General features: G+C 41.0%; 2 protein-coding genes across 2 annotated transcripts in view; one reads left to right on the top strand and one right to left on the bottom strand.

Annotated features, from left to right (window-relative positions):
* The window catches only part of rad50 (RAD50 homolog, double strand break repair protein), a 56,637-nt gene extending 38,859 nt beyond the window's left edge, over positions 1–17,778 (bottom strand). The window contains exons 1-14 of the mRNA XM_080014274.1: positions 17,723–17,778; positions 16,543–16,694; positions 15,389–15,472; positions 14,997–15,148; positions 14,015–14,200; positions 13,685–13,889; positions 12,331–12,459; positions 7,593–7,758; positions 6,588–6,646; positions 4,769–4,903; positions 3,765–3,971; positions 3,103–3,285; positions 2,347–2,504; positions 737–912 (exon numbers count right to left, since the gene is read on the bottom strand). Of these exons, the coding sequence (XP_079870400.1) occupies positions 737–912; positions 2,347–2,504; positions 3,103–3,285; positions 3,765–3,971; positions 4,769–4,903; positions 6,588–6,646; positions 7,593–7,758; positions 12,331–12,459; positions 13,685–13,889; positions 14,015–14,200; positions 14,997–15,148; positions 15,389–15,472; positions 16,543–16,671 (1,969 nt within the window). The 5' untranslated portion in view covers positions 16,672–16,694; positions 17,723–17,778. The remainder of the gene's footprint in view (positions 1–736; positions 913–2,346; positions 2,505–3,102; positions 3,286–3,764; positions 3,972–4,768; positions 4,904–6,587; positions 6,647–7,592; positions 7,759–12,330; positions 12,460–13,684; positions 13,890–14,014; positions 14,201–14,996; positions 15,149–15,388; positions 15,473–16,542; positions 16,695–17,722) is intronic.
* Positions 17,779–20,060: 2,282 nt separating this feature from the next.
* LOC307240265 (E3 ubiquitin-protein ligase RNF26-like) lies at positions 20,061–23,350 on the top strand. The gene is made up of 2 exons (XM_080013992.1): positions 20,061–20,081; positions 20,338–23,350. The coding sequence occupies exon 2, from the start codon at positions 20,349–20,351 to the stop codon at positions 21,666–21,668; it is 1,320 nt and encodes a 439-aa protein (XP_079870118.1). The 5' UTR covers positions 20,061–20,081; positions 20,338–20,348; the 3' UTR covers positions 21,669–23,350.
* The last annotated feature ends 4,498 nt before the right edge of the window (positions 23,351–27,848 follow it).

Below are 27,848 nucleotides of genomic sequence, written 5' to 3'. Positions count from 1 at the left end.
ATCTTGAATAAGTTACAATCTGCACTGTGTTAAAAACACAGAAAGTAGCATCAGTGGCTAAGCTTGCTTAGCCACTGATGCTACCTATGAATCATGCCACTGTGGCTAAGCTTGCTTAGCCACTGATGTTCACCTGACTTGGTATTTAGTTCCAAGTCAGGTGAGGTAAATTTCACTCTGGGAAACCTCACGTTTTTGATCTTGATCTACTCTGACAATCCTTTCTTGGATCTTGCACCTAGTATAAGATATTTCTTAAAGTGGGGAATGTGTAACTGTGGAGCACCCCCAGGTTGTACTTTTTAACATTATAATTTTTTGTTATGTAGTTTACCGTTACAGAATGAAAGGATAATATAATGGGAAAAAATAAAAATAAATAAATAAAATGAAGTAGATTATTCAAATTGTATTTATGCGCAGGTCAGAAAGCCAATTTACACTGACATTACGCTACGCTATGATGGCATATTGTTCTAACTTAAGTTCTCAAAAATCCAAACATAACATCATGGGTGTGTTGGAGTAGAGAGAGGGAACACTAAACATAACTTGTATTTGCCTTTGGTTGTGAGATGCATATTGGAGATGTGTTGAGAAGTTGCATATTAGAGAGGTATGTGCATGATGTCCATTGAGATTTATTCATGAGATGTTTGGCTTGGAAGTGGTACTTTGATGTTTTGATGTGATACTTGGTTGGAATCAACGTTCTCCTGTATTCCACGTTTCCCACCTCTTTGTTTGGAAGTCTTCTCCAGCTCGTCCTGCAGCTTGCTCAGGTCTTGCTCCAGATCTTGACTCCCACAAACATTGAAGAACTTCTCCTCATCGCTGGCGAGCTGCTGCTCCTTCCTGCGAAGCTCAGAGGCGATGTGGGCTTTGTTCTGCTCACTGGACGCTAGGTCCTTACTGAAATAAATCAATAATTACATTAAAAACAACAATAACGCTGCAATTCTAAGAGGGGGACAGTAGCTCAGGCGGTAGAGCTGGTGGTCTAGTAATCTAAAGGTTGCTGGTTGGATCCCAGGCTCCTCCTGCTAGCATGCTGTAGTGTCCTTGAGCAAGACACTTAACCCCTCATTGCTCCTGATGGCTGCGTCCGTCAGGGTTTGAATAATTGTAAGTCGCTTTGGATAAAAGCGTCTGCTAAATGACTAAATGTAAATGTAAATGTAGTTGATATAACTAATTCTACTAAAAATCATTGGGATGCCCTTTTCAGTCGGAAACCAATCAAGTCAATCGCCTGAGATTCTTCAAATCGAGCACTCGATTTTTTTGTCAGTCAGTGTGCATTACAACAACAGGATAAACCAGATAAGAAGCTTACGAAATGCACAGGGATACCATTCCAATGGGGAATTATAAATAAGGGGAATCATTAATATATTTTTATGTGTGTGAATTATCCGGACACATACCAGAACATGGCTTTCCAGGCGCCCCGATTGTCATGCCTCGTTCATCCAATAAAACAAATAAACAACAGTGTGGGGACGGGGCAAGGAGGAACAGGGCACACTTCGTAGACTTGTTAAGATATTTTCTGCGCATAATGCATGGAGAGGGGGTTATCGGGGACAGAGTCACAGAGAAGGTGTCCCTGGTGATGAAAGTGGGAAATAAACCCGACCATCACCGACGGAATGTCCTCTAGTGCAGAGGTTCCCAACCATCAGCTCGTGGACCGTGCTGGGCCGCGGGATATTTGCCCCCAGGCCCCGAGAACGCGGGTGGAATTTTCTCAGGAGCGACCTGCTCCACAGCAGAGCAGCAGCAGGAAACTGAATAAATGAAATACATCTATAGTTGTTATTTGCTTGGTTTGGAGAAAAGATTGATCTGATTGGTGCTGCGGAGCTGCAGGTAGTAATTTGCCTTCTACTACCAGCATTCCCCTTATTTTGGTGAGTAACTTAAAAGTCATGTAATAAGTAACTTATTTTTTATTATTCTGAAGTCTAGTTTTGCAAAAGATCTTAACTTTTTAGGTGTGTTGTTTAAATAATAGAATATTTATTTATAATTTGTAATATTTAGATAAAGGTTAATTATTGAGAAAGAAGCGTTTTTATTTACAAATCAAGACTCGATAGTCTAACAATGGCATAGCCGTCACTGCTGAAAATAAATGTTTAAAACGAAAATCGAATCGAACACCTTAAAATCGAAAGTCAAATCTAATCGTGGACTTGGAGAATTGTGGCACCCCTAGTAATTACAAAAATCAAGTGTCAATTATGGTACATCTAAAAAGTGAAGGTTCAGGCACAAGCTGATATTCAAGGAACCTTATTTGTGTGACGATAATTGGCTCAATACTGTATGAATGCTACGAACTTCAGTTTAGCCAGCTTGTCCCTGGTGCTGTTGATCTCCTTGGACTTGGCGTAGATCCAGTCGCCCAGCTCCCTCTTGTTGGGAAAATGGCCGAGCAGGGACACCAGATCATCATTGTGACGGGCCTTGATCTTACGTATCTGCTCCTCCTTCTCAGCCTGTATTAAGGAAAGAGAGCAGCAGAATGAAGTAAGTGGAAAGAAGATATGAAGGAGAGGCGATAAAGAAAGGTGAACATGGTTGTTTTACTGTAAACCACGGTACATTTTTATTGGACCAACAGAGAAAAAGTAGTTTTTTATTTCTTCTAGAATTTTTTCAGATAATTCTGATATAAAATGTATCACAATATGGGTTTCTATGATAATTGCAATAGATCTTTTGTGGGGAAAATGGCCACTGCAACTTGTCTACCACAGTGGTTCCCAATCTGGGGTGCCAGACAGCCACAGGGGGTCTACCAATAGTCCCTGATAAAAACAATCACTCGTCTCAAAAGACATGCATCTCGGCCATTGCGGCAAAGGCAACTCGCACTGTCTTGGAAATAGACGAGTGGAATTGGGCTTGATTTAGGGGGGAAAAAAAAGAAAAGGACAGGAACCCCTGTTCTAGCAGGTGCATAATATATTTAAAGCATGTCATCTCTTCATACAGAACAGCAATTCTCTTTGGCCTTAACAAGACAGGCACTTAATGAAGCCCCAGGGACGAAAGGGGCAAAGTGTTGAAATTAGGTTCTCTGGCGGTGGTCACCTTGTCCTTCCTCAGCATGTCCATCTGTGTGCGGGCAGTGGTGTGTGTGTTGAGCGTCTCCATCTCCTGGTCCAGCCGTCGCTGTGTGCAGTCCAGCTCCGACTTCTCCCGCTGGAGCTCCAACACCTCCACCTTCAGCTCCTCTATGTTAGATGCCTGCACTGCACTCTGTAGCTCACGCTCCTGATGGGGGGCAGGATGGGACATAAACATAAAAGTAAAAAAAAATAATTTCACAATTTTTTGAATGATACCTTGATATTGATTGATTGACAGCATTTTGTGGATGACTATTGATGCTTTCATAACACATTTACACACAGTAAACATTGGCGAAACAATCATTAGTAATGTGGATTCTAACTAAGCAGGTATAGGCATCTAGAACAGTCTATGAAGTTCAAAAAATTACATTACACACCGCCTATGCCACCTTAAAGACAACATTTAACTATATTACAATGTTACGACAAACATCGTTATCGATATCTAGTCTCTTATGGCAATATCGATAATTATAATGATATATACTGTATCCCAGCAATACTGACAGACAGTGACAGCATGCAGAGCCTCACCAGGATTGGTGTCCAACACATCGTAAATGGGAGGATTATAATATGACGCGAAAATAAAATGTTTTCCTGTCTGCACATGCTCACAGTCCTGGTCAGCTCGTTCTCTAGCTCCTGCAGTCGGCTGGACGAGCCCTCCAGCCTCAGCAGCTCGGCACTTATGTTCCTCAGCTCCTGTTGCTTCTTGGTCTGCAGGTCCCTCTTCAGCTCCACCGTCCTCTCCAGGCCTGTCTTCTTATCCCGCATCTCGTCGATGGCCTGCTGCTTCTGCTGTTCCTTCTCCTGCAGGTCCACCTAGGAGACAAACACCAGCACACGAGGAGCAACAGGAGAGCCCTTTTTTAGAGCGTAACAAGCTGTATATGATGGTGATGGCAGACATCTCAATTTAGATTTATACCAGCAAAAAATGCTGGATCAAATATCTGAGGGGGAAAAAAAAAAAGAATCTCAAGAATAATCAAATATAGCCTGAAGAATTAAAGAAACAGTTTGGCGACATCGCTGTTGTGCATTAACCTATAGAGAAGAAATTCTGTTTTAAATACTCTAATAATTTGCACTTCAAGTGATATGTCAGTTTTTTCCACTACTGCTCTGTTGGTTTAGCTGAAAAAACAAAGCAGTGGTTTTGTACAGGGCATGTTGTTGCCAATGTGTTTCTTCCTGTAGTAAAGTAGATAGTAAGGTGGTAAGTAAGGCAGCAAAGTGTTTGTTTGATCATGGTGCTCTTAGAGCAAGTGGTTTTAGTTGTCTATCGAAGTGCATGAATAAAAATAGTTCATTTAAAGCCTACTATTTGTTAAAGAGAAAAAATATCAGATTGGTGGTATTGGTAGATATGGAAGATTATCGCATTGGAAAAGTAAAAGTGGGATTGTGCCATCACTAATATTTATTAAATCCATTTATTTTATTATATTTATTACAATAGTAGTTATTGTAAGTTGTTAATATTTCCAAATAATCCTACTAACTCTTCTAATATAAATATTAATAAACATCACAATCAAACACAAATCAATCATAAACAGACCCTTTGTCCGTATCGACACGCTGTATCTTTTTTCCTCCTCCAATCAAATTCTTACCATGATCTGATTGGCTGTTTCTTTCTCCTGGTCCAGTCTCTCGGTCACATGCCGATGAAAGCTCTGGAGCTGGAGTTGTGTGAAAGGCGTACGATCGTAGCCCTCCAACTCCAGAGAGGATGCCAAGGCACGCACCTGGGACAGTGAGCAATGACAGATGGGATGAGAGAAAAGTAAGAGAGAAAAGAGGAGATAAAAATAAATTATAACAACTTGGGACAACTTGGGAGGTCTCTGCCTGAGCTCTCTCAACAGGGAGTCTCCATGGTGTTTGAGTTACTGCAGAGAAATGACTCCATCAGTCATTCACACTGTAGCCGTCTCATAACGAGGCTAATCACATTGTATGTGAGCTACTACGGCCAACTATATATAGTAATTTATCTCATTGGATATATATCCCTTGAAATGTATCATCTTGCAAAGTTACCGAACATTTTACCAACTAGAGATGCACATATTGAAATTTTCTTGGCCGATTCCTATTTCAGATTTTTTTTTAAGTCTGACGTGCAGATTCCGATTTCTGATCTGCTCTACTTCAATGACAAATACATCCCGTGATCTGATCACGCTCACGTGATATACCAGCTGCACATACAGACTACCGCTGCAAATTTCAGTTACGTCAATAGTGAGATTCCTGATTTTGACACTGTTTATTATTGTTCATTATTCACTGTGAAACAAATATAGAATATGAAACTGTCACAGAGTTCCAATAAAATTGAATATGGGACTGTCACCAAGTTTCAGTATAATTCAAACTGTAACTTTCACTGAGTTTTAGTAGGACCCAAAATATAACTAACATGGAAATGTCCAGTTCAAACTTCAAATGAAAATCTTTTTCACTTTAAGTGCAAATATACATTTATATTATATTTATATGGTACTTTGCAAATAAATTGCAACCATTATAAAAAAATAAACAAATCAAATAAATGGCCGACTCTTCTTGCTCTCGTTCACTGGAAGTCCTCCTTTGCTCCTGGCGCGTTAAACCAAGTGAATCAAATCGAACGATTTGTTTTACCGAGTGACTCGTCTCAAAAAAAAGAGTCAAACTTTTCATCACGAGTGGGGCAGTGGAGCTCCGCTGTGATAGTGATAGCTACACACAACGTGCATAACATAAGAATATTGTCAGGTGAAAAATATTATATATAATCTTCTTTGTTTACCTTAAAGTACCTCCTAACGGCCGATACTTTCTTTCTTTGGCTCTTTTTGAGCATCAACTACGTTACATTACGTTGGTATCGAGTTTAGGTATTGAAGCATTTTTACAAGTACGAGTACATAAGCACAGTATCGGGCGTGTAAATTTGACCAACACAGAATCATGAAATATATCTGACACTGGTGAAAACCGACCATTTCCGGTCATGGACAACTGGGTATCAGTGGATGCTGAGTGAAAGGAGAGGGAAGGCTTCCAGAACCACAGGTCGTAGCATCTGGTCCAATCCGAGGGATGTCGTTTAAATACCCAATACATGTACGTTATCGCTTTGTATTGATTGCATAAACAAATATATATATATATATATATATATATATATATATATATGGGGTGTCACAATTCGACTTTCAAGTTGAAGTTCACGATTCGATTCGTTTTTCGATTTAAACATTATTGGTTTGAAGGTAACACAAAAGAAGGTAAAACACCTAATAATTGCTAGAAGGAAGACTTTCACATAAAACTCCCTTGGATATTCCATACCTCACATTGTGACAAATTTTGAGACCAATGTTCCTATAATCATTATTTTTCCTGCAAATTTGTGCTTCATCAACACTGTACAACTCTCACCTGAGCATCACGGTTTTTTATATTCTGAGTGTGACGATCAGCCTCCAGCTGCAGGCGCCCTGGAGACAGAGAGAAAAATACCTGGTTGCTGGCATTCAAGCTAATAAATAATCTTTCATTCATCCATCCAGCTCCCTTGTTTTTAATCTGCCTCGTCAGGCTGGTGTGCGATAAGGCCAATACAATATTTACCACACAAATATTTTGAGGCCCGATTAAGCCAAAGAAATACCTTTAAAATGTTCGATTTGTGTGGGAGGCATAAAGGCCAAATTATACTTTCCTAAAGGGTCCGCGTGACATAATAGTCATCTTCTACTCCTCTCCGCAGATGACCGCGGATGTCTGTGCGGACAGTCCGTGCACCTCCCAGATTTTGTGACCGCGCAGACTGTCCACACATGCAAGTAAAAAAGTAAAATAGATGCTCTCACTCACACCTTTAAACGCATCTCAAAAATAGTTATTTTTTACACTTTAACTGATGTGTTTATTGTTCTTGAAAGTAATGTTCTTTGGCAGGTTTGTCACACACTGAACAAAATGAAAAAAGAGTTATCTCAGACAATTATTATTTATGATCATGGGAAGATAAATAAATGAAACAGAAATAATAGACAAGATAGAGCCAACTTCAGGACTTCTTCAGACAAAAATACATCAGACAAAGGAGCTCTTCTTGTTGTGAAGAGGTCGCTATTTTGATTTCTGTTGCACACCAAAATGTAGTTTAAACCCAATCGCGTGTGCATCCTCTAACTGTGTACTGTCTGCATCCGCACAGCCATTGCGGAAAGTATATCAGAGCCGCAAGAATGTTGTTGGGCTGTTGATTTGAAAAAACTTGAAATATAGCGGCTTGGCTTTCAAGTTTCACATTGCTACGGTTGCTATTTGTGGTACAGAACATAGCTCACTCAGGGAGAAAACATCTTTAAAATGTAATTTAAAACGTGTGTGTGTGTGTGTGTGTGTGTGTGTGTGTGTGTGTGTGTGTGTGTGTACCATGTTCTACCAGCAGATCAGATTTAACCCTGTTCAGCCTCTGGCACTCCCGTGCTGCTCTCTCCAGCTCCTTCTGGCTCTCCGTCAGCTTCCTTTCCTTCTCCCTCACTGTCCTCTGGTGGTTCTGATACAGATCCTGCAGCTGCTCATCTGAACCCAGGAACACCTGCGATACCGACCGAAAATGATTACAGTCAACTAGGGCTGTGACAATAACCGTAGTCACATGACTATGAATCACTACGGGGTTGAGCTCATTACCGTCACCGCCGCATATACAGTGGGGCAAAAAAGTATTTAGTCGGCCACCAATTGTGCAAGTTCTCCCACTTAATGTAATTTTCATCATAGGTTCACTTTGGCTATGAGAGACAGAATGGGGGGAAATAATCCAGGAAATCACATTGTAGGATTTTTAATGAACTAATTGGTAAATTCCTCAGTAAAATAAGTATTTGGTCACCCACAAACAAGCAAGATTTCTGGCTTTCACAGACCTGTAACTTTTTCTTTAAGAGGCTCCTCTGTCCTCCACTCCTTACCTGTATTAATGGCACCTGTTTGAACTCGTTATCAGTATAAAAGACACCTGTCCACAACCTCAAACAGTCACACTCCAAACTCCACTATGGCCAAGACCAAAGAGCTGTCAAAGGACACCAGAAACAAAATTGTAGACCTGCACCAGGCTGGAAAGACTGAATCTGCAATAGGTAAGCAGCTTGTTGTGAAGAAATCAACTGTGGGAGCAATTATTAGAAAATGGAAGACATACAAGACCACTGATAATCTCCCTCGATCTGGGGCTCCACGCAAGATCTCACCCCGTGGGGTCAAAATGATCACAAGAACGGTGAGCAAACATCCCAGAACCACACGGGGGGACCTAGTGAATGACCTGCAGAGAGCTGGGACCAAAGTAACAAAGGCTACCATCAGTAACACACTACGCCGCCAGGGACTCAAATCCTGCAGTGCCAGACGTGTCCCCCTGCTTAAGCCAGTACATGTCCAGGCCCGTCTGAAGTTTGCTAGAGAGCATTTGGATGATCCAGAAGAGGATTGGGAGAATGTCATATGGTCAGATGAAACCAAAATAGAACTTTTTGGTAAAAACTCAACTTGTTGTTTTTGGAGGAGAAAGCTGAGTTGCATCCAAAGAACACCATACCTACTGTGAAGCATGGGGGTGGAAACATCATGCTTTGGGGCTGTTTTTCTGCAAAGGTACCAGGACGACTGATCCGTGTAAAGGAAAGAATGAATGGGGCCATGTACCGTGAGATTTTGAGTGAAAACCTCCTTCCATCAGCAAGGGCATTGAAGATGAAACGTGGCTGGGTCTTTCAGCAGACAATGATCCCAAACACACCGCCCTGGCAACGAAGGAGTGGCTTCGTAAGAAGCATTTCAAGGTCCTGGAGTGGCCTAGCCAGTCTCCAGATCTCAACCCCATAGAAAATCTTTGGAGGGAGTTGAAAGTCTGTGTTGCCCAGCGACAGCCCCAAAACATCACCGCTCTAGAGGAGATCTTCATGGAGGAATGGGCCAAAATACCAGCAACAGTGTGTGAAAACCTTGTGAAGACTAACAGAAAACGTTTGACCTCTGTCATTGCAAACAAAGGGTATATAACAAAGTATTGAGATGAACTTTTGTTATTGACCAAATACTTATTTCCCGCCATAATTTGCAAATAAATTCTTTAAAAATCAGACAATGTGATTTTCTGGATTTTTTTTTTCCCCTCATTTTGTCTCTCATAGTTGAGGTATATCTATGATGCAAATAACAGGCCTCTCTCATCTTTTTAAGTGGGAGAACTTGCACAATTGGTGGCTGACTAAATACTTTTTTGCCCCACTATATATATATATATATATATATATATACACTTTTTTGGTGGTGAAAGTTACAGGAGTGCATATGGTGTGTGATATGAAATATAAACATATTAATCATTGTTTAGTAGGGTTGCCGTGGTTATCGGTGTTGGGGCATTACATTACTTGCCCACCATCGTTTTGCTTCTTTTTTTTTTTTCTCCAAGAGATAAAACCCATATAGTTAATTTTCCCGTATCAGCGCAGACGTTAATCAAAGGAAAATTCTAATTTGTAAAATACTAATCATGTTATCAATACTTAGTCTGAAGCTACAAAAGTGAAAGTGTCTGCTTCATCTGCTTCAGCAGAGTCGCATCACATTCTTCTTATCACAGGTATGCAGAATAACATCTCTGAAGGCACAACACATTACATTACATTGCATTTTAGCAGACGCTTTTATCCATAGCGACTTACAATTATTCGAACACCGACGGACGCAGCCATCAGGAGCAATTAGGGGTCTAAGTGTCTTGCTTAAGGACACTACAGCATGCTAGCAGGAGGAGCCTGGGATCGAACCAGCAACCTTTAGATTACTAGACGACCAGCTCTACCTCCTGAGCTACCATCCCGTTGCCAACACGCCCAACCTTTACAGCAGCAGAAGACCACACCAGGTGCCACTCCTGTCAGCTGAGAACAGGAAACTGAGGCTACAATTCGTACAGGCTCACCAAAAATGGACAATAGAAGATTGGAAAAATGTTGCCTGGTCTGATGAGTCTCGATTTCAGCTGCAACATTCAGATGGTAGGGTCAGAATTTGGCGTAAACGACATGAAAGCATGCATCCATCCTGCCTCGTATCAACGGTTCAGGTTGGTGGTGGTGGTGGTGGTGGTGATGTAATGGTGTGGGGGATATTTTCTTGGCACACTTTGGGCCCCTTAGTACCAATTGAGCATGGTTTAAATTCCACAGCATATCTCAGTATTGTTGCTGACCATGTCCATCCCCTTATGAGCACAGTGTACCCATCTTCTGATGGCTACTTCCCGCAGGATAATGCACCATGTCACAAAGCTCAAATCATCTCAAACTGGTTTCTTGAACATGACAATGAGTTCACTGTACTCCAATGGCCTCCACAGTCACCAGATCTCCTTTGGGATGTGGTGGAACGGGAGATTGGCATCATGGATGTGCAGCCGACAAATCTGCAGCAACTGTGTGATGCTATCATGTCAATATGGACCAAAATCTTTGAGGAATGTTTCCAAGATCTTGTTGAATCTATGCCACGAAGAATTAAGGCAGTTCTGAAGGCAAAAGGGGGTCCAACCCGGTACTAGCAAGGTGTACCTAATAAAGTGGCCAGTGAGTGTATCTATACACTGTATATTATATAGTGTGGAAAATAAGTTGATGCCGATTATCTCAAAATGCCAGATATAGGCCCCGGTCGACAACTTATCTTGAGTAGCCATGATTTGATGATATGAAAATAGAAACGATTGCCCAACGCGAGCAGAGACCTTTCCAATTCAACACTATGAGAAAATAAAGAAATTATCCCTGTTTCGAAATATTCATAACTTGCAAAATGTAAGGACGAATGTTTTACATACAAATAATTCTGCCCGCGGTTCATCAATGAACTGTTATACACTCACCGCCCACTTTATTAGGTTTATTAGCTGATTAGCTATTTGTGTTTACAAGCAATTGAACAGCTGTACCTAATAAAGTGGCTGGTGAGTCTATATACATATGTATATAGTATTTTTGTATTTCATCATTTGCTTTCACCATATAGTAAACTTACAGAAGTTTACTCAGGAACAGAGGTACTGTATAAAGACGTGGACAAATTTTCTCATGTACACCTGCATGCCTTTGTTATGTCAGAGTAAAGCAAAGAAACTGAAAAGAGATAAATTATTGCTAAAAAGATCAATTCTATTCTAAAACGGCCTGGACAAAAATGATGGGACCCTTAACCTAATATTTTTTTGCACAACCTTAAGAGGCAATCACTGCAATCAAGCGATTTCAGTGGCTCTCAATTAGACTTCTGCACCTGTCAACAGGTAGTTTGGCCCACTCTTCCTGAGCAAACTTCTCCAGCTGTCTCAGGTTTGAAGGTGCCTTCTCCAGACTGCATGTTTCAGCTCTTCCCATAGATGTGCGATAGGATTCAGATCTGGGATCATAGAAGACCACTTCAGAATAGTCCAATGTTTTGTTCTTATCCATTCTTGGGTGCTTTTAGCTGTGTGTGTTGGGTCTTTCATGGAGCCCACTGTCACTCAAAAAGTGAGGGATGGTGCAATCAGACACTGATGTAACTTGACCTTGGAGATCAGCTTGTACCTCTTTGGAAGTTGTCCTTGGCTCTTTTTCTATCATTCGCACTATCCTTCTGTTCAATCTGGGGTAGATTTTCCTCTTGCGGCCGTGTCGATGGAGGTTGGCAACAGTCCCATAGACCTTAAACTTCTTGATAATATTTGGAACTGTAGTCACAGGAACATCAAGCTGCTTGGAGATGGTTTTATAGCCTTTACCTTTAACATGCTTGTCTATAATTTTCTTTCTGATCTCCTCAGACAACTCTTTCCTTTGTTTTCTCTGGTCCATGTTCAGTGTGGTGCACATGGCTGTTATGAGCAGCCGTTACACTCTTACTTGCATTACAGTAGCTAGTTCATGTTTACCAATGTAAACGTAAAACAATAAAAATCACATGTATTCCTAATATTAAAAGTCAAAGAATATTTATTTTTTGTCTTCCAATCTTACCTTGCTCATCTTTCAACTTACAAACAAATAAGTAAACAGAAAATAAAGAAAAGGAAACAGAGTGCCCGATTTGCTGGGCGGATAACAGTTATTTCTCTCTCCCTCACCTGCTCCATGGTTTCCTCGAGTTCTCTGTTGTCTTTCTCCATCTGTGTTCTACGGCTTTCTAAGGCCTTGATGTCGTTGTCCAGCTCCATCACCTTGTCCATCTTCATGGAAATGTCTATCAATCGGTTCTGAATGGGAAAAAGACCAGAAACCACTTTCAGTCCAGTCACTGACATGATTTGCTCAAAGATATGTAGACTGGTAACTGATCACATACATGAATACACATACACAAAAAAGTTAAGTAAGGAAAATGTTCTGTTTTGTAAATGACATCTTTGTCACCATTAATCCCAAATTTATAGTGAATTTGCACACTAAGAATTCCTTTTTGGGGCTTGTTTTTTTGGTTCAGGCTGCAGATGACACTACTCAGAGACTATTGTTGATAAAAATCGACACGTTAAGCTTCGCTGTAAGAAATCTGCAAAAACAAAGAATAGTAAAATCACAACAGTAAAATTAGTCTGGCATTTTAATAGGTTCTAGTATTAAAGTTGTAGTTAAAATTAGTAGTATAGAATAATAGCAATAAAGCGATTATGTAATAATTGTGACAGCTCTACTTCTTACAGTGATTAATTTAGTCTGCATAACTGTAATGTAATGATAATGTAGGGTTTTCCCCTGAAAGTTGACAAGTCGAATCATCAGTCAGAAACCCGTCAGTCGACTGAGATTCTTCGAGCAGTCTTTTATTTATTTATTTTTTTGGGGGGGGTTGTCCATCAGTGTGCATTACGATAACAGAATAAAACAGATAGAAGCTTACAAAATACACAGGGATAATGTTTCAATGAGGATTTTTATTTATATATATATATATATATATATATATATATATATATATATATATATATATATATATATATATATATATATATATATATATTTTTTTTTTTTTTTTTTTTTTTTTTAATGTGTGTGAATCGTCCCCATCCAGACATGAACACCGCTCTCCATTACGCTCCGATCAGAGAGCAACATGAACAGCCGTGTGCTGTTCCACCAAATAAACAACTAAAAACAGTGTGGGGTCGGGGCACGGGTAGCGATGGGTATCGTTAAGATTTTAAATGGTACTACTACTCTTACCGATACTGCTTATCGATCCGGTACTTTAACACTACCCTAATCGGTTCTTTTTTTATTTTTTAAGAGAAATACTAAAACAAATTAAGAGCACAATTAACACTGCTTTATTTTCTGTGCAATAACGCATGGAGCAATCTGCACTAGTGTGCCATTGTCACTCACTCAGAGCAGTAGATCCGAATCGACTGACAAAATTCTGAGTCGGGTACAGCCCTGTGATAAGGATGCATTTATTTACTGATGATAAGACAGTCCCACCTCAAGGGGCTCAATCTGGGTCACTATCTTTAGGATGCTGTCTTTAGAAGACACCAGCTGGGCCTCCTTAGTGGCCAGCATCTCCTGGATCTGCTGCGCCTTCTCCTTCATCTGCTTCAGGTAGCGCAGCTCCACCTGGCACTCCCGCACAACCTGGCCCTTCTTCAGACGCAGCTGCCGCATTGTGTCCAAGGCCTTTATATACCTGGGAGGTGGAAACAGAGCAGGAGACACAAATTCAATGACGATGTAAAAAAAGTAAAAATATATTTTAAAGTGAAAAAAACAAAACAAAACAAAACAAAGAAAGGCAAAGAAAAATAACTTTACTTTGTGGCAGCAAAGATGGAGTCAAATTTATCTTTCAGGGCCTTGCCCTCACTGAGAGGCCAGTTGGATTCCTCCTGGTGGCAGAAGATGACGTTGTTCAGCACTGGTTTGGAAACACCCAGTCCAGAGATCATCTCCCGGTCCAGCTCACCACACTTGGATGAAAGGCTTATCTTCTCACCGTTCCTGAGCAGAAGAAAGAAGGCAGCAAGGAAGGTGTGGTTGCTTTCAATTCAAATCACTTTTCTCACAACATCAAATACAAAGCATTGTTAAAAACAAATTTGATGATTAGCAAAGGCCTTATTTAAAAGAAAAAAAACAACTAAATCATTTAAATGAGCTGTAGTGTAAATCTCTGCTTGGAATTGAGAATGATTGACAGGCAGAAACTTTTGTTATTCCCGATAGGACAGACGGGATTTCCTCTTAAGGCAGAGGCATATACCTTAAAAGACATAAGACCAAAAGATGTGAGAACCAATGGAGAACATGTCCCAGAACACAATTGCCAGAATAATATACTCTGTTTACTTCTTTATGTCATTTCATGCCACAGAGTGATTTCGTGGCACCTACTTCCAGAGCGAGTTGCTGGAAACAGAAAAAAATAGCGAAACAACGATGGTTGCACTGAAAGAAACACGAATGACTGCGAGAGGAATTGGCGGTGGCTTTTGTGTATTTAAAGATGTGTGCACGATTATTAGTAATTATTTCTAGGGCTGTACCCAATTCTGAATTTTTTTTCCGTCCAATCGGTTTCGGCTGTTCAATGTCAATATGAATGGGACACGCTGTCCGTGTTCAATTCACACATACAACAATTATATCTATGATTCCCCTTATTTATACTTCTTAATTGAAATGTTATCACTGCTATTACAAGTTGCTTCTCACCACGGTAAAAAGATTCATACCGTCACAGCCCTAGTTTTGGGTATTCTAGACTACACACGGGAATCAGTGACTGGAAGCTTACTTCACTCTGGTGATGACCCCCTCCAGCGTCTTAAAGCAGTAGTTCTTTGCCTTCTGTGTGCAAGACATAGAGCGCTGGATGGCCACTTTCTCTCCGCTGATGTCAGTGAACACCAGCCGGATTTGTGCTCGCACATCAGTCTCATGGGCATCCTGCAGAGATGGATGAAATGTTGAAGATACTTTTATAATTTTACTGGACTGAAAGTGGTTCCTTTTTGATGATTTAGAAGTTGTATGTAGATGCCTAGTGAGGTAATAAGACATATGGTAATTACACACCCGTTCTCGCTGAACTAATTTCTTAATTGTAGCATCAATCTTTGTGACAATTAATTAATCAGTCAATCAATCAATCAATTAATTAATTAATGTAGAGCAGACTATACTCACCTTTGGATCATGAACAAAAGCACCACCTTTGGCTCCAGGGGGAAGTTCCCCTGATGATGCATACTTTAGGCACTCAATGATGGTCTTAAAAACAAACAAAAACATAACATAACATTGTTTAAGTCACTATAAAGACAAAGTGGTAGAAATTATCAAAACCTCATCCTATCTAGCCAGCAGCGGACAATCTGGTATTAATGACATGGGAAATATATGCTAGTGCATCCGGGCTTTGCATCGTGCCAGTACACCCTGAGCTATGCCTCAATGTCCTTTATACAAGGTCCATTCTGGCATTACAAAATGCACTAAGCACAATTTTTTCCATTTTCAAGGAAGGTTGGGTTATAGTTTCACTGCTATCCCCCTATATACATATACTGTATATATACATATACATACACACACATATATATTGTATATATATACACACACACATATATACTGTATATATTTACACACATATATACATATATACACACACACATATACACACACACGTATATATACATATATATATATACACAGACACACATATATACACACACACATATACACACACGTGTAGTACACACACACACACACACACACACACACACACACACACACACACACACACACACACACACACACACACACACACACACACACCCCGTTGCCATATACTTTTAGAAGTGTCTATTTCCAAACATGCTGGATTAAATTAATTTTCCCTGGCATAATCTATCTTGTGAAAGCAAATTGAATAACAACACCAGGGGGAATATCATAGGTTTTCAATGAATGAATGAATTAATGTTTTTTTCAAGGACAAAAGGGGCTGTTTTCAAGGTATTCAAGTACTTAAATTGCAAGTACTTTTCAAGTACTTCAAGTACCCCAAGGACATCGTAAGAATACTGTTTATAGCTGGGGTCAAGTGAAAACAACAGTAAGCCAAAGGGAAAGACTAGAAAAATGTTGATTGAAAGAATTAGAGGTTCGATTACCCCATAACAATAGTAATAATAATAGCTGGTCGCTAAACTACTACATGGAACATTTTTTTCTAATTCACACTGTCATTCAGAAAAATCTATTTTTAAGGCTGAGCAGTGGGAAAGATTCTTTGTTTTGTCCCATATGAATGTGATGCAGGCCGGCGCTGACTATACCGTCTTTCCTGCTCCGTTGGGTCCGACCAGCACCGTCAGAGGGCTGAAGAAAGAAATCACTTGTTTGTCCTTGTCCTCGATGCCAAAACTCCTCACCCCCAGGATGCTCATCTTGTCGATCTTCGACATTTCGGGCAATGTGGTCTGACAGACTCAATGGAGAAGGAAAGGTGTGTTGCGACAGTTTTATTTTTACATTATGGAAGACAGGAAACACGAAGACACAACAAACAAGGAATATCTAAAAGGTATTAAATATCCTCCCTCGCCAATTATGGGTTTCACTGAGAGTTCAGGCCACTGGCATCCACACTGCCCCATGACAAAGGGTTAATTTATTGAAGAAAATTGAGTGTTATTTTTGCAGCACGTGGTCCGAACGCAACAGAGGGAACATCTGAATTCATACTCCTATTAACGTTATAGTCTGAATTTATAATGCCAATGGACAATTATGTAACATGGATGCTACTTGACTTTAAGCCAACTTTTTACAAAATTTAAGACTTTAAGGTTTTTCAAACAAATCCTCGCTCTTATTCATTCAAGTGTTGCATAAGTAAGTACCATATATCAACGTATAGTAGTAGTAATATATTATTCGGGAGAAACAGGGATTCTATGATTCTATGAACTGTTATTGTAACAGTTAAATATAGGTCAGACAGCAAAGTAAGCGATGAGGAACTGTAATAAATATAACCAGTACTTTGTAAATACTGACTAGATTAAAAAAAAAACAAAAAACAATACCAAGAAAGCAGGACAGGTAAGTATAAAGTAAGTTGGGCTCATCTAAGTGTGTAGTAACAGTGTTTCTAGTTCGGTCTGAGTCCTAATGACTAAGTGGGGGCGGGTTTATCTCCTGCCATGTTTAAGTGTCCAGACTTATGGTATTTTGATACCATATTTGATACCATACCATACCATATTTGATGAACTCGGTTGCCAGTTAGTGCAGTGCAGTAGCAGACCTTTTTACCGCCTAACATACATGTACACTTTAAATACACTGTATTTAAAGATTGACATCGAGGAAAGTGGTGAAATCGCAAATGCTACAACTGGCAACACTGAGAGCTAACGTGCGAGTCGTTTGCTAACTCTTATCATTGCAATTGAGTTATTATCGCTAGTTTAGGAAAAAAACAAACATTTGGGGTGGTATATATTCTCTTACATTGACTGGCTGATAAGTCGAAACAAGTGGTTCTCTCGGCTAAAGCGTAGTGCCGCACTTTCTAACCAAAGTTTTCGCGCTAAGAAGCACGATGACGTTAACGTAACTTCCGTATACGTCATAGCGCACACCCCGGCGGAATGCAATACACATGCGTGTATACGTTATATATCCGTTCTGATTAAAAACATTTTAAAAAAAGTAAATTTAATTCTATGCATATAATTTTTTGTTAAATGTAATTAAATGTATTCATTTTAATGATATATATGTAACATTGTATTTATTCACACACACGTATATTAAGACTGTATGATATTTAATTACTTACCGGCTATTAATTAATCTTAAAATCAACTTCAACGGAAAAAAAAAAAATTACAATAAAAGTTGCAAGGGATGATGCTAGGGATGATCGTTTTCAGATCATCATTAATTATTTTGAATTTGTCTTTTTTCCTGCAGTGGATGTCCCTCCAGGAGATTTCCATTTTTATTTTAGGTTATCTTCACCATCTTCACCTATTTGTGTGTGTGTGTGTGTGTGTGTGTGTGTGTGTGTGTGTGTGTGTGTGTGTGTGTGTTTATTTATTTATTTATTTTTAACAGCAACGTTTTTACCATTTTTACGATTATCTTCACATGGCAATGTAAACGTATGTTCCCCATGCCAATAAAGTCCTCTGCATTTAAACAGAGAGAGAGAGGCTTCCTGCAACCTGGCAGTAGAAACAGGAAGACAGACAGACGTGCCTGCCCAGAGAGGAGCGTATGTGGTCACTGCTTCACTGTTAGAAGTTCTCTTCAGTGAGGGACTTCAACTATGGGGAAATGACCTATAAAATTAATATATTTGATTGCAGATAAATCCGTGCATCCGGTGTGGCTCACTTTCGTAATGTGGCTTTGTGCGGTTGTATTTTTCGTTTTTGCTTGTGTTCTGTCTGTTTGCAGTGCGTTGAGCTCTCAGGGGCACCGTATGAGAGAGAGAGAGCGAGAGAGAGAGAGAGAGAGAGAGAGAGAGCGAGAGAGAGAGAGAGAGAGAGAGAGAGAGAGAGAGAGAGTCTCGCGAGATAGAGCCGCGCGCACGTTTCCACGTCTGACGTCATCTGTGATGAACCGTCAGAATCCCGGTGACGATCGTGCCAGACTGCTGCGTGCGACTGACCTGCGGTCCGCCATGTTACTAAGGTCTAGGCCATGTTAGTAAGGTCTAAGCGAAGATGCTACTAAGGTAAGACATGTACACAATCCCAGCACTATCTCTGCTGTGACTTCACTGGTAGGAATGTTGATTGGGAATAGTTTCTTTTTCATTTTTGAGTAATTATTTGAATAAAGTAGTAGCGTTATACACTGGTTATAACGTCCTTTACAGGCAGTGACCGCAAGCGAAAGATGCGCAGACACAAATGTAGTTATCGTGGGATTGCTGTTTTTATTACCCCGGAAAATATCTGCACATCGCGGATCGTAGAATGTGGAAAAGGGTGGAGGTATCCGTGGGGTTCCACGGCTGACATCGACAGCCACCGGCCTCCTCTGTTCTGAATGCACCAGTCAGTTGACAGCGTGTCCTCGTTTTATTACCACGCACTCCATGAATTAAGACAAAACACAAAAGCAGCCGTTCATCAATACCCACTCTGTTTAGGACCACCTCCGGGCGAGCCGCAGCGTCCTGGGTGTTAGGAATTCCCGGTTCCATTTCCTGTCTCAGGCTGCGTCATGGTGCTAGGATGGGCAGAAGGAGAGGTTACTGGAGGGCACTCCCACTCCGAGGGAGGGTCACTACAGTGGATGTGCGGTATTTGGCTGATTTGGGGATATTTTGGATGCAAGAAGTAAGGAAACTACATTAAGATAACACATAAGCATTGGGAATTAAAAAAAAATTACAAATAAATAGTAGTAATAGTAAAGATAATAGTTCAGGATTATACTGTAGTTAAAGTTTAAAAGTAGCCCTGCATCTACAATGCTGTTATATATATATAATTATACACAATTTTCCTCGACTAAATATTGAATTAACATTGTCTTGCAGTTTGTCTGCCTTCAGGATGCAATTGCTTGTCTAGTGTTGTTTTCGTAATTTAAAAAATAAATCTCGCTTTGACCTATTTTTATACCTGAGAATTCAAATTTGTTCCAAATGATGATGTTCTTAAAAGTGTGGCATTACCTTTGCTTAGCCGATGCCACACTGCGGAATAAAACAGAGGAAACTCTGTCCATAGTAAACAAGCTGTTATGATACAGATCACACTGTAGAATTGCGAAACATTTTCCAATTTTTTAATCTTTATTTTTTATTAATTTTACAGTCCTCAAGGGGAAAATAAATCTTGTTCCACAGGTATGTGACAACTGCCCATAAAATAGTACACAACTTGATAAAAAATTATGCATTATGCCACTACACAACAAAGTATATTACAGATATACGTCATGGTGTACTTTTAATCAGGTGTGAGAAGCTTTCGGGGGATGGGGTTGGAAGGGGGAGGGACTGAATCTTGCTGAATCTAATGTAGCTTTTGCAGCTTTAAGAGGACTGACATAACAAACAAGTCATTTGTTGTTGTTGTTGTTGTTGTTGTTGTTTTTTTTAGGAAAACCTAATATGGACGTGGTGGACGTAGTGTCCTCTGCCATTGGGATATGCGCGGACACGGTCTGCCTGCTTGTGGAGACGCTCCTCTGGACCTTGGCATGGCTGAGCCGCTTGCTGTCCCACGTGAGCAGCGCTCTCCACACTGTGCTGCACTTCCTCAGCAGTCTCTTGCATTACTGGGACCTGGCCCTGTTATCCTTCCTCAAAATGATGGAGGCGGTTTCCAGCGCGGCCCGCGGAGCTCTGCACACCTTGGAGGGCTGGCTGCAAACGCTCGGTGGCGTGTTGGAGAGCTTCAAAATGGTCGGCCACCTCTTTTGCCACGTAGGGTGGCGCGTCAAAGAGTGGCTGCAGCGCGGCATCGTCTCGGGCAACCTGATCCTCAGGCAGCTGAGCGACGGCCTCTTCATCGCGCTCAGCCTCATCCTTTACCTGATTAACACCGCCGTGAACGTGGTGCTCATTGGGATGCACAACTGTTTCTCTGTGATGGGAGGGGCCTGGGAAGCCGTGGCAGCTCCCCTCCACAAGGCCCTGGACTTGGCTCTCACGCTGCAAACCTGCCTCTACAGCTGCTTGGGAGCCATCTCCATGCTGGTGTGGACTCCCTGCCAGATGCTCCTCAACCTTCTGGAAGCGCTTGGTCACGTCTTCATCACCGCCTTCCTGCTGGATGCCAATGGGCTGCTTCTGACGGCGCTCATTGTCTCGCTAGCCCTGCTGTACCTGAACCCCAGACTTCCTCTCCTCGCAGTGCGACAGAGCTTCCGCCTTGCTGGATTGTTACAGGGAGTGCACATACTGCAAACAGCGCTTCACAGGTTGTACACAGTCTTTGTGGAGCCTGTGCTGATCCACGCTGAATCACCTCAGGATGTGGGTGGAACCAGACTCTTGTATGGAGATGCTGGAGCCTCACTTGGCTCCACAGACATCGGTCTCAACAGCCCTGGTCAGGTAGAATCTCCACAGCTCCACTCTGTTCCAGTAGGTGAGCCACAGAGCAGTGGCGGCAACGTTAACAACAGTTCCTCGAGGACGGTCGGCTATGGGCTGAATCACCTCACAACAGCAGAAGAGACGGATGGGAGTGCCGATGCCTCTCATCCCACAGATAGAGAGCTCCTGAGCCTGTTGAAGGAGCAGGAGGAGAGGAAGAAGTGTGTGATATGCCAGGATTCCTTAAAAACCGTCTTACTGTTGCCCTGTCGCCACCTGTGCCTATGCCGGCCCTGCTCGGATGTCCTGACCCTACGCCGCCCCCTGCAACAGCGCTGTTGTCCCCTCTGCAGACGGACCATCACTAACACCATGGATGTGTACCTCTGAGTGCAGAATCTGGTCCTTCAACCAAAAGGTTAATCGATCAGTCCATTTAACAACAGCCCACAGATGTCAATCACCTGGAATATGACCACTTTTTGACCCTGAGCGTACACACTGTGTAAACACTGTCTGTGTCAGTGTTTGCTATCAGGTTCTTAGACAAACTTTAGGAAAGAGATGAGTGCCATTTCCATTTTCGGCATGTAATCTACGGACTTCATCAAGAGGCTTCTAATAGGTCAAACAGTCGAATGTCAAAGAAACGTTGACTGCCAGGTGGTTATATGCCTGATTTTCTATCACTGGCCTCTGAATTATTCCTGACCGGCTGATAAAACCAGACCATCACAACATCACAACTATCATGACTCCTGAGGTTAGAAATGAATTTAGAAAGGGAGGTAACATCCCCTACTGGCAACAAGATATTACTACAGCCTCTGTGAGTGTTTAAAATATACTGGAAGTAAAACTGTGTCTGTAAATGTTTTCTTCAAAACTTCAATTTTAGGCTTAGCACTTGGCCATTTATTCCATTTAAACACAGAACTCAATTGAACTGTAAAATATAATCTTTCCCTCAATTGGACTTTTTGGAGATACAAGATCCATATGTTTCACAAAGTATGTATTTATAAGACTAAAATGTTATATTACTCGACTGCAGAATATTAACAGGGAACTACATACATTAATTTACGAGTCAGGTTTATTCATTGTTTATTCTCTCATTGTCTATAAGGTGAGGCTGTTGCTGAGTTCAAACATTTACCTGTGGCAAGAGACAAAACATTATTTCCATCTCAGTGGATGTTGTGTTGACAACCAGTACATTATACACTGCTAGATATCGCAATTCATTTAACTGAGACTGACTCCTACATAATACTGTAACACTACAGGTTCGATGTCCCCCGCCTCTGATGCACATGTGCCAATGAACGAGGGCTGGGCGATATGGCCAAAATGCATATCGACACGTTTATATGCAGTATTTCGATTTTCAAATCATAGTACGCTCTTATTAGAAGTTGTTTCCAGTTAGTCTCATACTAGTCTATTGTAATCCACTTTTATTATCAGTCCTTTATTAGACATGCATACTGAGCAACTATTTTATTGTAGAGCAGTACAATTATAAATTTATTTCATCTTAAAATAAAAATTGGTATTATAAAAACATCACAATGTTGTAAAAACCACGTTGGTATACATTGATATATGCTATATTGCCCAGTCACAACACTTTTGCCCTAAAAAATATATTTGGTTGCTTTTACTTGATCCTTTTTTGTATTAATAAAAAAATAATATACTGCTATTTGTTGTTTGTGTAAAAATAATGCTTTTGATTTCTTGTTTACATTGAACAGTATGTTTCATACACTTTTGTATGCTTTGTTTTCAGTCAGTGTTTTATAAGTTGGAGGAATGTTGAATGTTTTTAATTTATTTAGTTATTTATTTATTTGTTTATTTATTCATACACTGTGGTCCCTGCTCTACAGCATATTTATATTTAAATTTGTGTTTTGTTGGAAAATGTCTCTGATCAAACACTATAATTTAAGTATTTTTCCCCTCTGTTTTGTGAGAAGAAGATTTTGAGCCAGAAGAAGATTTAATCAGGTGTTTGCACATATTGGGCTGCAGTTGTAATTACATTTTCACATATTTTTCTGTGAGTCTGTCAAGTCATCCAGAATAAAAATAAATGGGACATTTGAAGAAAAACACATTTAAGTGAAGAATATCTGATGAATAACAAACATATACTGTGTATGTATATCTGCTTATTTAAAGAAATATAAATGATGAATACAATTTGCTAGACATTTTATTTTCCTACCTTTAAGTTGAATTAAAACAAATACCAATGTGATCTACTTAGCAGAATAACACCCACATCAATATCAAGAAAATATATAGATATATATATATGAATTTACATTTCTGAGGGAGACTTTCGGGCAGTGAGGTGCTGACACGGTGGGGCTATTACGTTAATAAACAAAAAGGCTCGCTGGCCTAAACGTGAACATAAATCAGACTTTTATTCAACAATCGTCAGGGTCTGTCTCACGATCTGGTCCACGGGGACACGTCTACTGCACCACGCGATCCCCACTGCAAGGAAAAAACAACACATAAGAAAACTCTCACAGCCAGGTCTGACCAATCAGGACTAATGAGGATGATTAAGTGGACCCGGTACAGCTGCATTGCTGCGGGAAGAAGCGAGCGCCATCACCTGCGGACCATGGCTTAACAACACCCCCTCATCTGCCACAATTTCCAATAGCTAAAATACTGTATCTGTTATAAGTGCATGTGTGCATTTGTTGGGCCTGATGTACCCATGCACGGTCACTTATCGGCCGCCTGGACATTCTGCTGCGCACGGCAGCGACGAGGACCTTCGTCACCAACCAAGAAGCCCTAAAACTCAGAGTTCTTCTTGGCTAAATCTGTATACATCTAAACTTAGTTCATGGTCCTTTAAATGGCGATTCAGTTGTGACTGTGGTCTTCGGGTAGATTGTCTTTGGGTAGAAGGTTTTCGGTTAGATGGTCTTTGGGTCCTTAAGTGTTAAGAAGTGATTTAATTAGACCTCAAGTTTGATCAAAAGTTAATAAATACACAAATTTCCCTGGATGCTTTTTAGTGTTGCATCTTTTCCATAGTGGAAACGGTTGTTCAACTCATGGAGGCATGTGCTTACGGCATGTTGTCTATTTGCTTTGATGTGACGTAAAATGAGCACATATGTCCCTGTCTCCAACACAAACAACTACGTGCGTGTGTGAGACAGAAGCTGTGAGAGTCAGCAGTCATTAACTGGACGGATGGTTTTGATTGTCTGCTTTCACCTCAATTACTTTCGACCACTTAGTAAAACAAACCAGACTAATGAGCTGGAATAATCAGATTGGCACTAACCGCTTAGTGCACGGTCACTTATCGGCCGCCTGGACATTCTGCTGCGCACGGCAGCGACGTGGACCTTCATCACCAACCAAGAAGACCTAAAACTCAAAGCTCTTCTTGGCTAAATCTGTATAAATCTAAAGTTAGCTCATGGTCCTTTAAATGGCCATTCAGTTGTGACTGTAGTCTGCTTCAAAAAATGGTTGTCGATGTCAACGTGAAGAAAATAGCAAAGTGGAGGAGTTAGGTAGAAGGTCTTCGGGTAGAAGGTCTTCAGGTAGAAGGTCTTCGCATAGAAGGTCTTTGGGGAGAAGGTCTTCGCGTAGAAAGTCTTCGGGTAGAAGGTCTTCCGGTAGAAGGTCTTCTGGTAGAAGGTCTTCGGTGAGAAGTGTTTACGTAGAAGGTAGAAGTCTTCAGGTAGAAGTCATCGGGTAGAAGGTCTTTAGGTAGAAGGTCTTCCAGTAGAAGGTCTTCGGGTAGATTGTTTTCGTTTAGAAGGCTTTCGATTAGAAGGTCTTCGGGTAGAAGGTCTTCAGGTAGAAGTGTTCAGGATGAAGGTAGAAGTTTTCAGTTAGAAGTCATCGGGTAGAATGTCTTCGGTTAGAAGGTAGAAGGTAGAAGTCTTCAGGTAGAAGGACTTCGGGTAGATTTTCTTCGGGTAGAAGGTTTTTTGGTAGACATTCTTCCAGTAGAAGGTCTTCCGGTAGAAGGTCTTCAGGTAGATTGTTTTCGGGTAGAAGGTTTTCTGGTAGAAGGTCTTCAGGTAGATTGTTTTCGGGTAGAAGGTTTTCTGGTAGAAGGTCTTCAGGTAGATTGTTTTCGGGTAGAAGATTTTTGGGTAGAAGGTCTTCCGGTAGAAGTGTTCAGGTAGAAGGTAGAAGTCTTCAGTTAGAAGTCATCGGGTAGAATGTCTTCGGTTAGAAGGTCTTCAGGTATAAGGTCTTCAGGTAGAAGTCTTAAGAAGAAGGTCTTCAGGTAAAAGTCTTCAGGTAGAAGGTAGAAGGTAGAAGTCTTCAGGTAGAAGGACTTCGGGTAGATTTTCTTCGGGTAGAAGGTTTTTTGGTAGACAGTCTTCCGGTAGAAGGTCTTCCGGTAGAAGGTCTTCAGGTAGATTGTTTTCGGGTAGAAGGTTTTCTGGTAGAAGGTCTTCGGGTGGATTGTTTTCGGGGAGAAGGTTTTTGGGTAGAAGGTCTTCCGGTAGAAGTGTTCAGGTAGAAGGTAGAAGTCTTCAGTTAGAAGTCATCGGGTAGAATGTCTTCGGTTAGAAGGTCTTCAGGTAGACGGTCTTCCGGTAGAACTCTTCAGGTAGAGGTCTTCCGGTAGAACTCTTCAGGTAGAAGGTCTTCCGGTGGAAGGTCTTCAGGTAGCTCTAATAGAGCTACATACATATTATCTTTTGGTCCTTTCTGCTCTGCAGGCTCTGCTCTGTGAAATAATTTCCCAGCACTATTCAGATATGCTCTATGGTAGTTATGCTGTACATAATTGAAGAAAGAAGAAAGAAGAAACAGTCTTTATTCATCACACAACACACCACACTATAACACATGCTTGCACACACACACACACACACACATGCACATGCTTTTTGATGGTGGCCGGTGAAATGGATTCTCTGCTTTTGACCCATCCTGGCTTGTCCTTCCTCCGGGGGCACAGCCAGGAGCAGTGGGCAGCATACGTGGACGCGCCCGGGGACCAGGTGATCAGTGTCCATCGCTGGTCAGACGATGATGGGTGCATGTTTTGGGTGGGGGTCCTTACTGACGTGAGGTGGAGGAAACCCCATGTGAGCACGGGGAGAACATGCAAACTCCACACAGAAAGGCTCCTATTTGGGAGATGGGATGGGATAATAGTTTGTGATGGTGATCATTATTCATTTTCCATTGCAGAGTTCCAATCTTACCTGTGGCTAATTAAGGGTCTCCAAATAACTAAACCTGTATGTCGGAGGGGGAGGAAAGTGACGCACCCAAGGGTGCCTCGTAGAAACAGGAAAGATTCCAACTCATGCAGGCTCCAGGCTCCTTCATATGTAGCAACAAATTAATCTTTAAATTGGTACTTTACCATCTAATAAGCTGTAAACTCTTGTTCCTGTTCTTTTAAATTAACTTTCTAGAGTTTGTTTCGTTTTCTATGTAGAAGAGAGGCTGTTGTATAAGCAAAAAGAGCCTGGAGATGAGTATGTACAATATCTCTATGGCGTGATTACGTATATTATAGCACACACACACACACACACACACACACGCACACACACACACACACACACACACACACACACACACACACACACACACACACACACACACACACACACACACACACACACACACACACACACACACACACGCTGGATGGGAGTGTCCTGCTGGTTCTTGTGGTATAAAGTGAGAGGAGGCCCTCTGTTCTGCCTCACAGAAACCTACTCCTACAGCTCAGCTGCAACAGAACCTCCTACACCTTCTGCTTCACTCTCTGCTAAAGGTAAGATGCCATCTGTCCTGCTCATAACTCTCTCTCTCTTCCACTGCTGTAGTAATGCATCTGGATCTGTGTGTGTGTGTGTGTGTGTGTGTGTGTGTGTGTGTGTGTGTGTGTGTGTGTGTGTGTGTGTGTGTGTGTGTGTGTGTGTGTGTGTGTGTGTGTGTGTGTGTGTGTGTGTGTGTTTGTTGACATGTCAGTCATGACATGACTGTTGCAGATAGATAAGGCAAGACAGGATGTCACAAAAGGGAACTATTTACACTGAAAATCAGCTCCTGCTTTTACTGAAACATGATTCTAAGATGAAATCTTCGGTAGGAAGCCAAATATAATTTAGCAATATAAGAATATGATCGTGCATTGTGGAAAAAAAACATCTTGTGACAACTGCCAAGTGTCTTTAAAGATTGCATTTATATTGCATTAACATCCCATAAGATAACATTATCATATGCGTTAAAATCCTGCTAAATTCTGTTATATTGTATGTATTGTGACTCCTCAATATTGTGCGTCATATCAGGAGCTGATCGTACCAGCCCACTCCTAGTTAAGCTGCATGTGTGAAAGTGGCTTAAGAGGCTAAAAGAAAGGGATTGGTGCAGCTAGTTTGCTTTTGCGGTGTGAAAGTGTGAGACTGAAATGGAAACAAAAGAAATGTTTATGTTATATAGTTAGTTTATTTAATGCAAAGGTTTATACTACTCTACTGAAAAGTTTTGAGATGATTGACATATAATTTCAATCTCACTTTGACCTCA

Source organism: Zeus faber (assembly GCF_960531495.2).
Source record: "Zeus faber genome assembly, chromosome: 14".
NCBI classification, from domain to species: domain Eukaryota; kingdom Metazoa; phylum Chordata; class Actinopteri; order Zeiformes; family Zeidae; genus Zeus; species Zeus faber.
The sequence above is the reverse complement of the archived record's forward strand: the minus strand, read 5'-3'. Positions and strand labels throughout refer to the sequence as shown.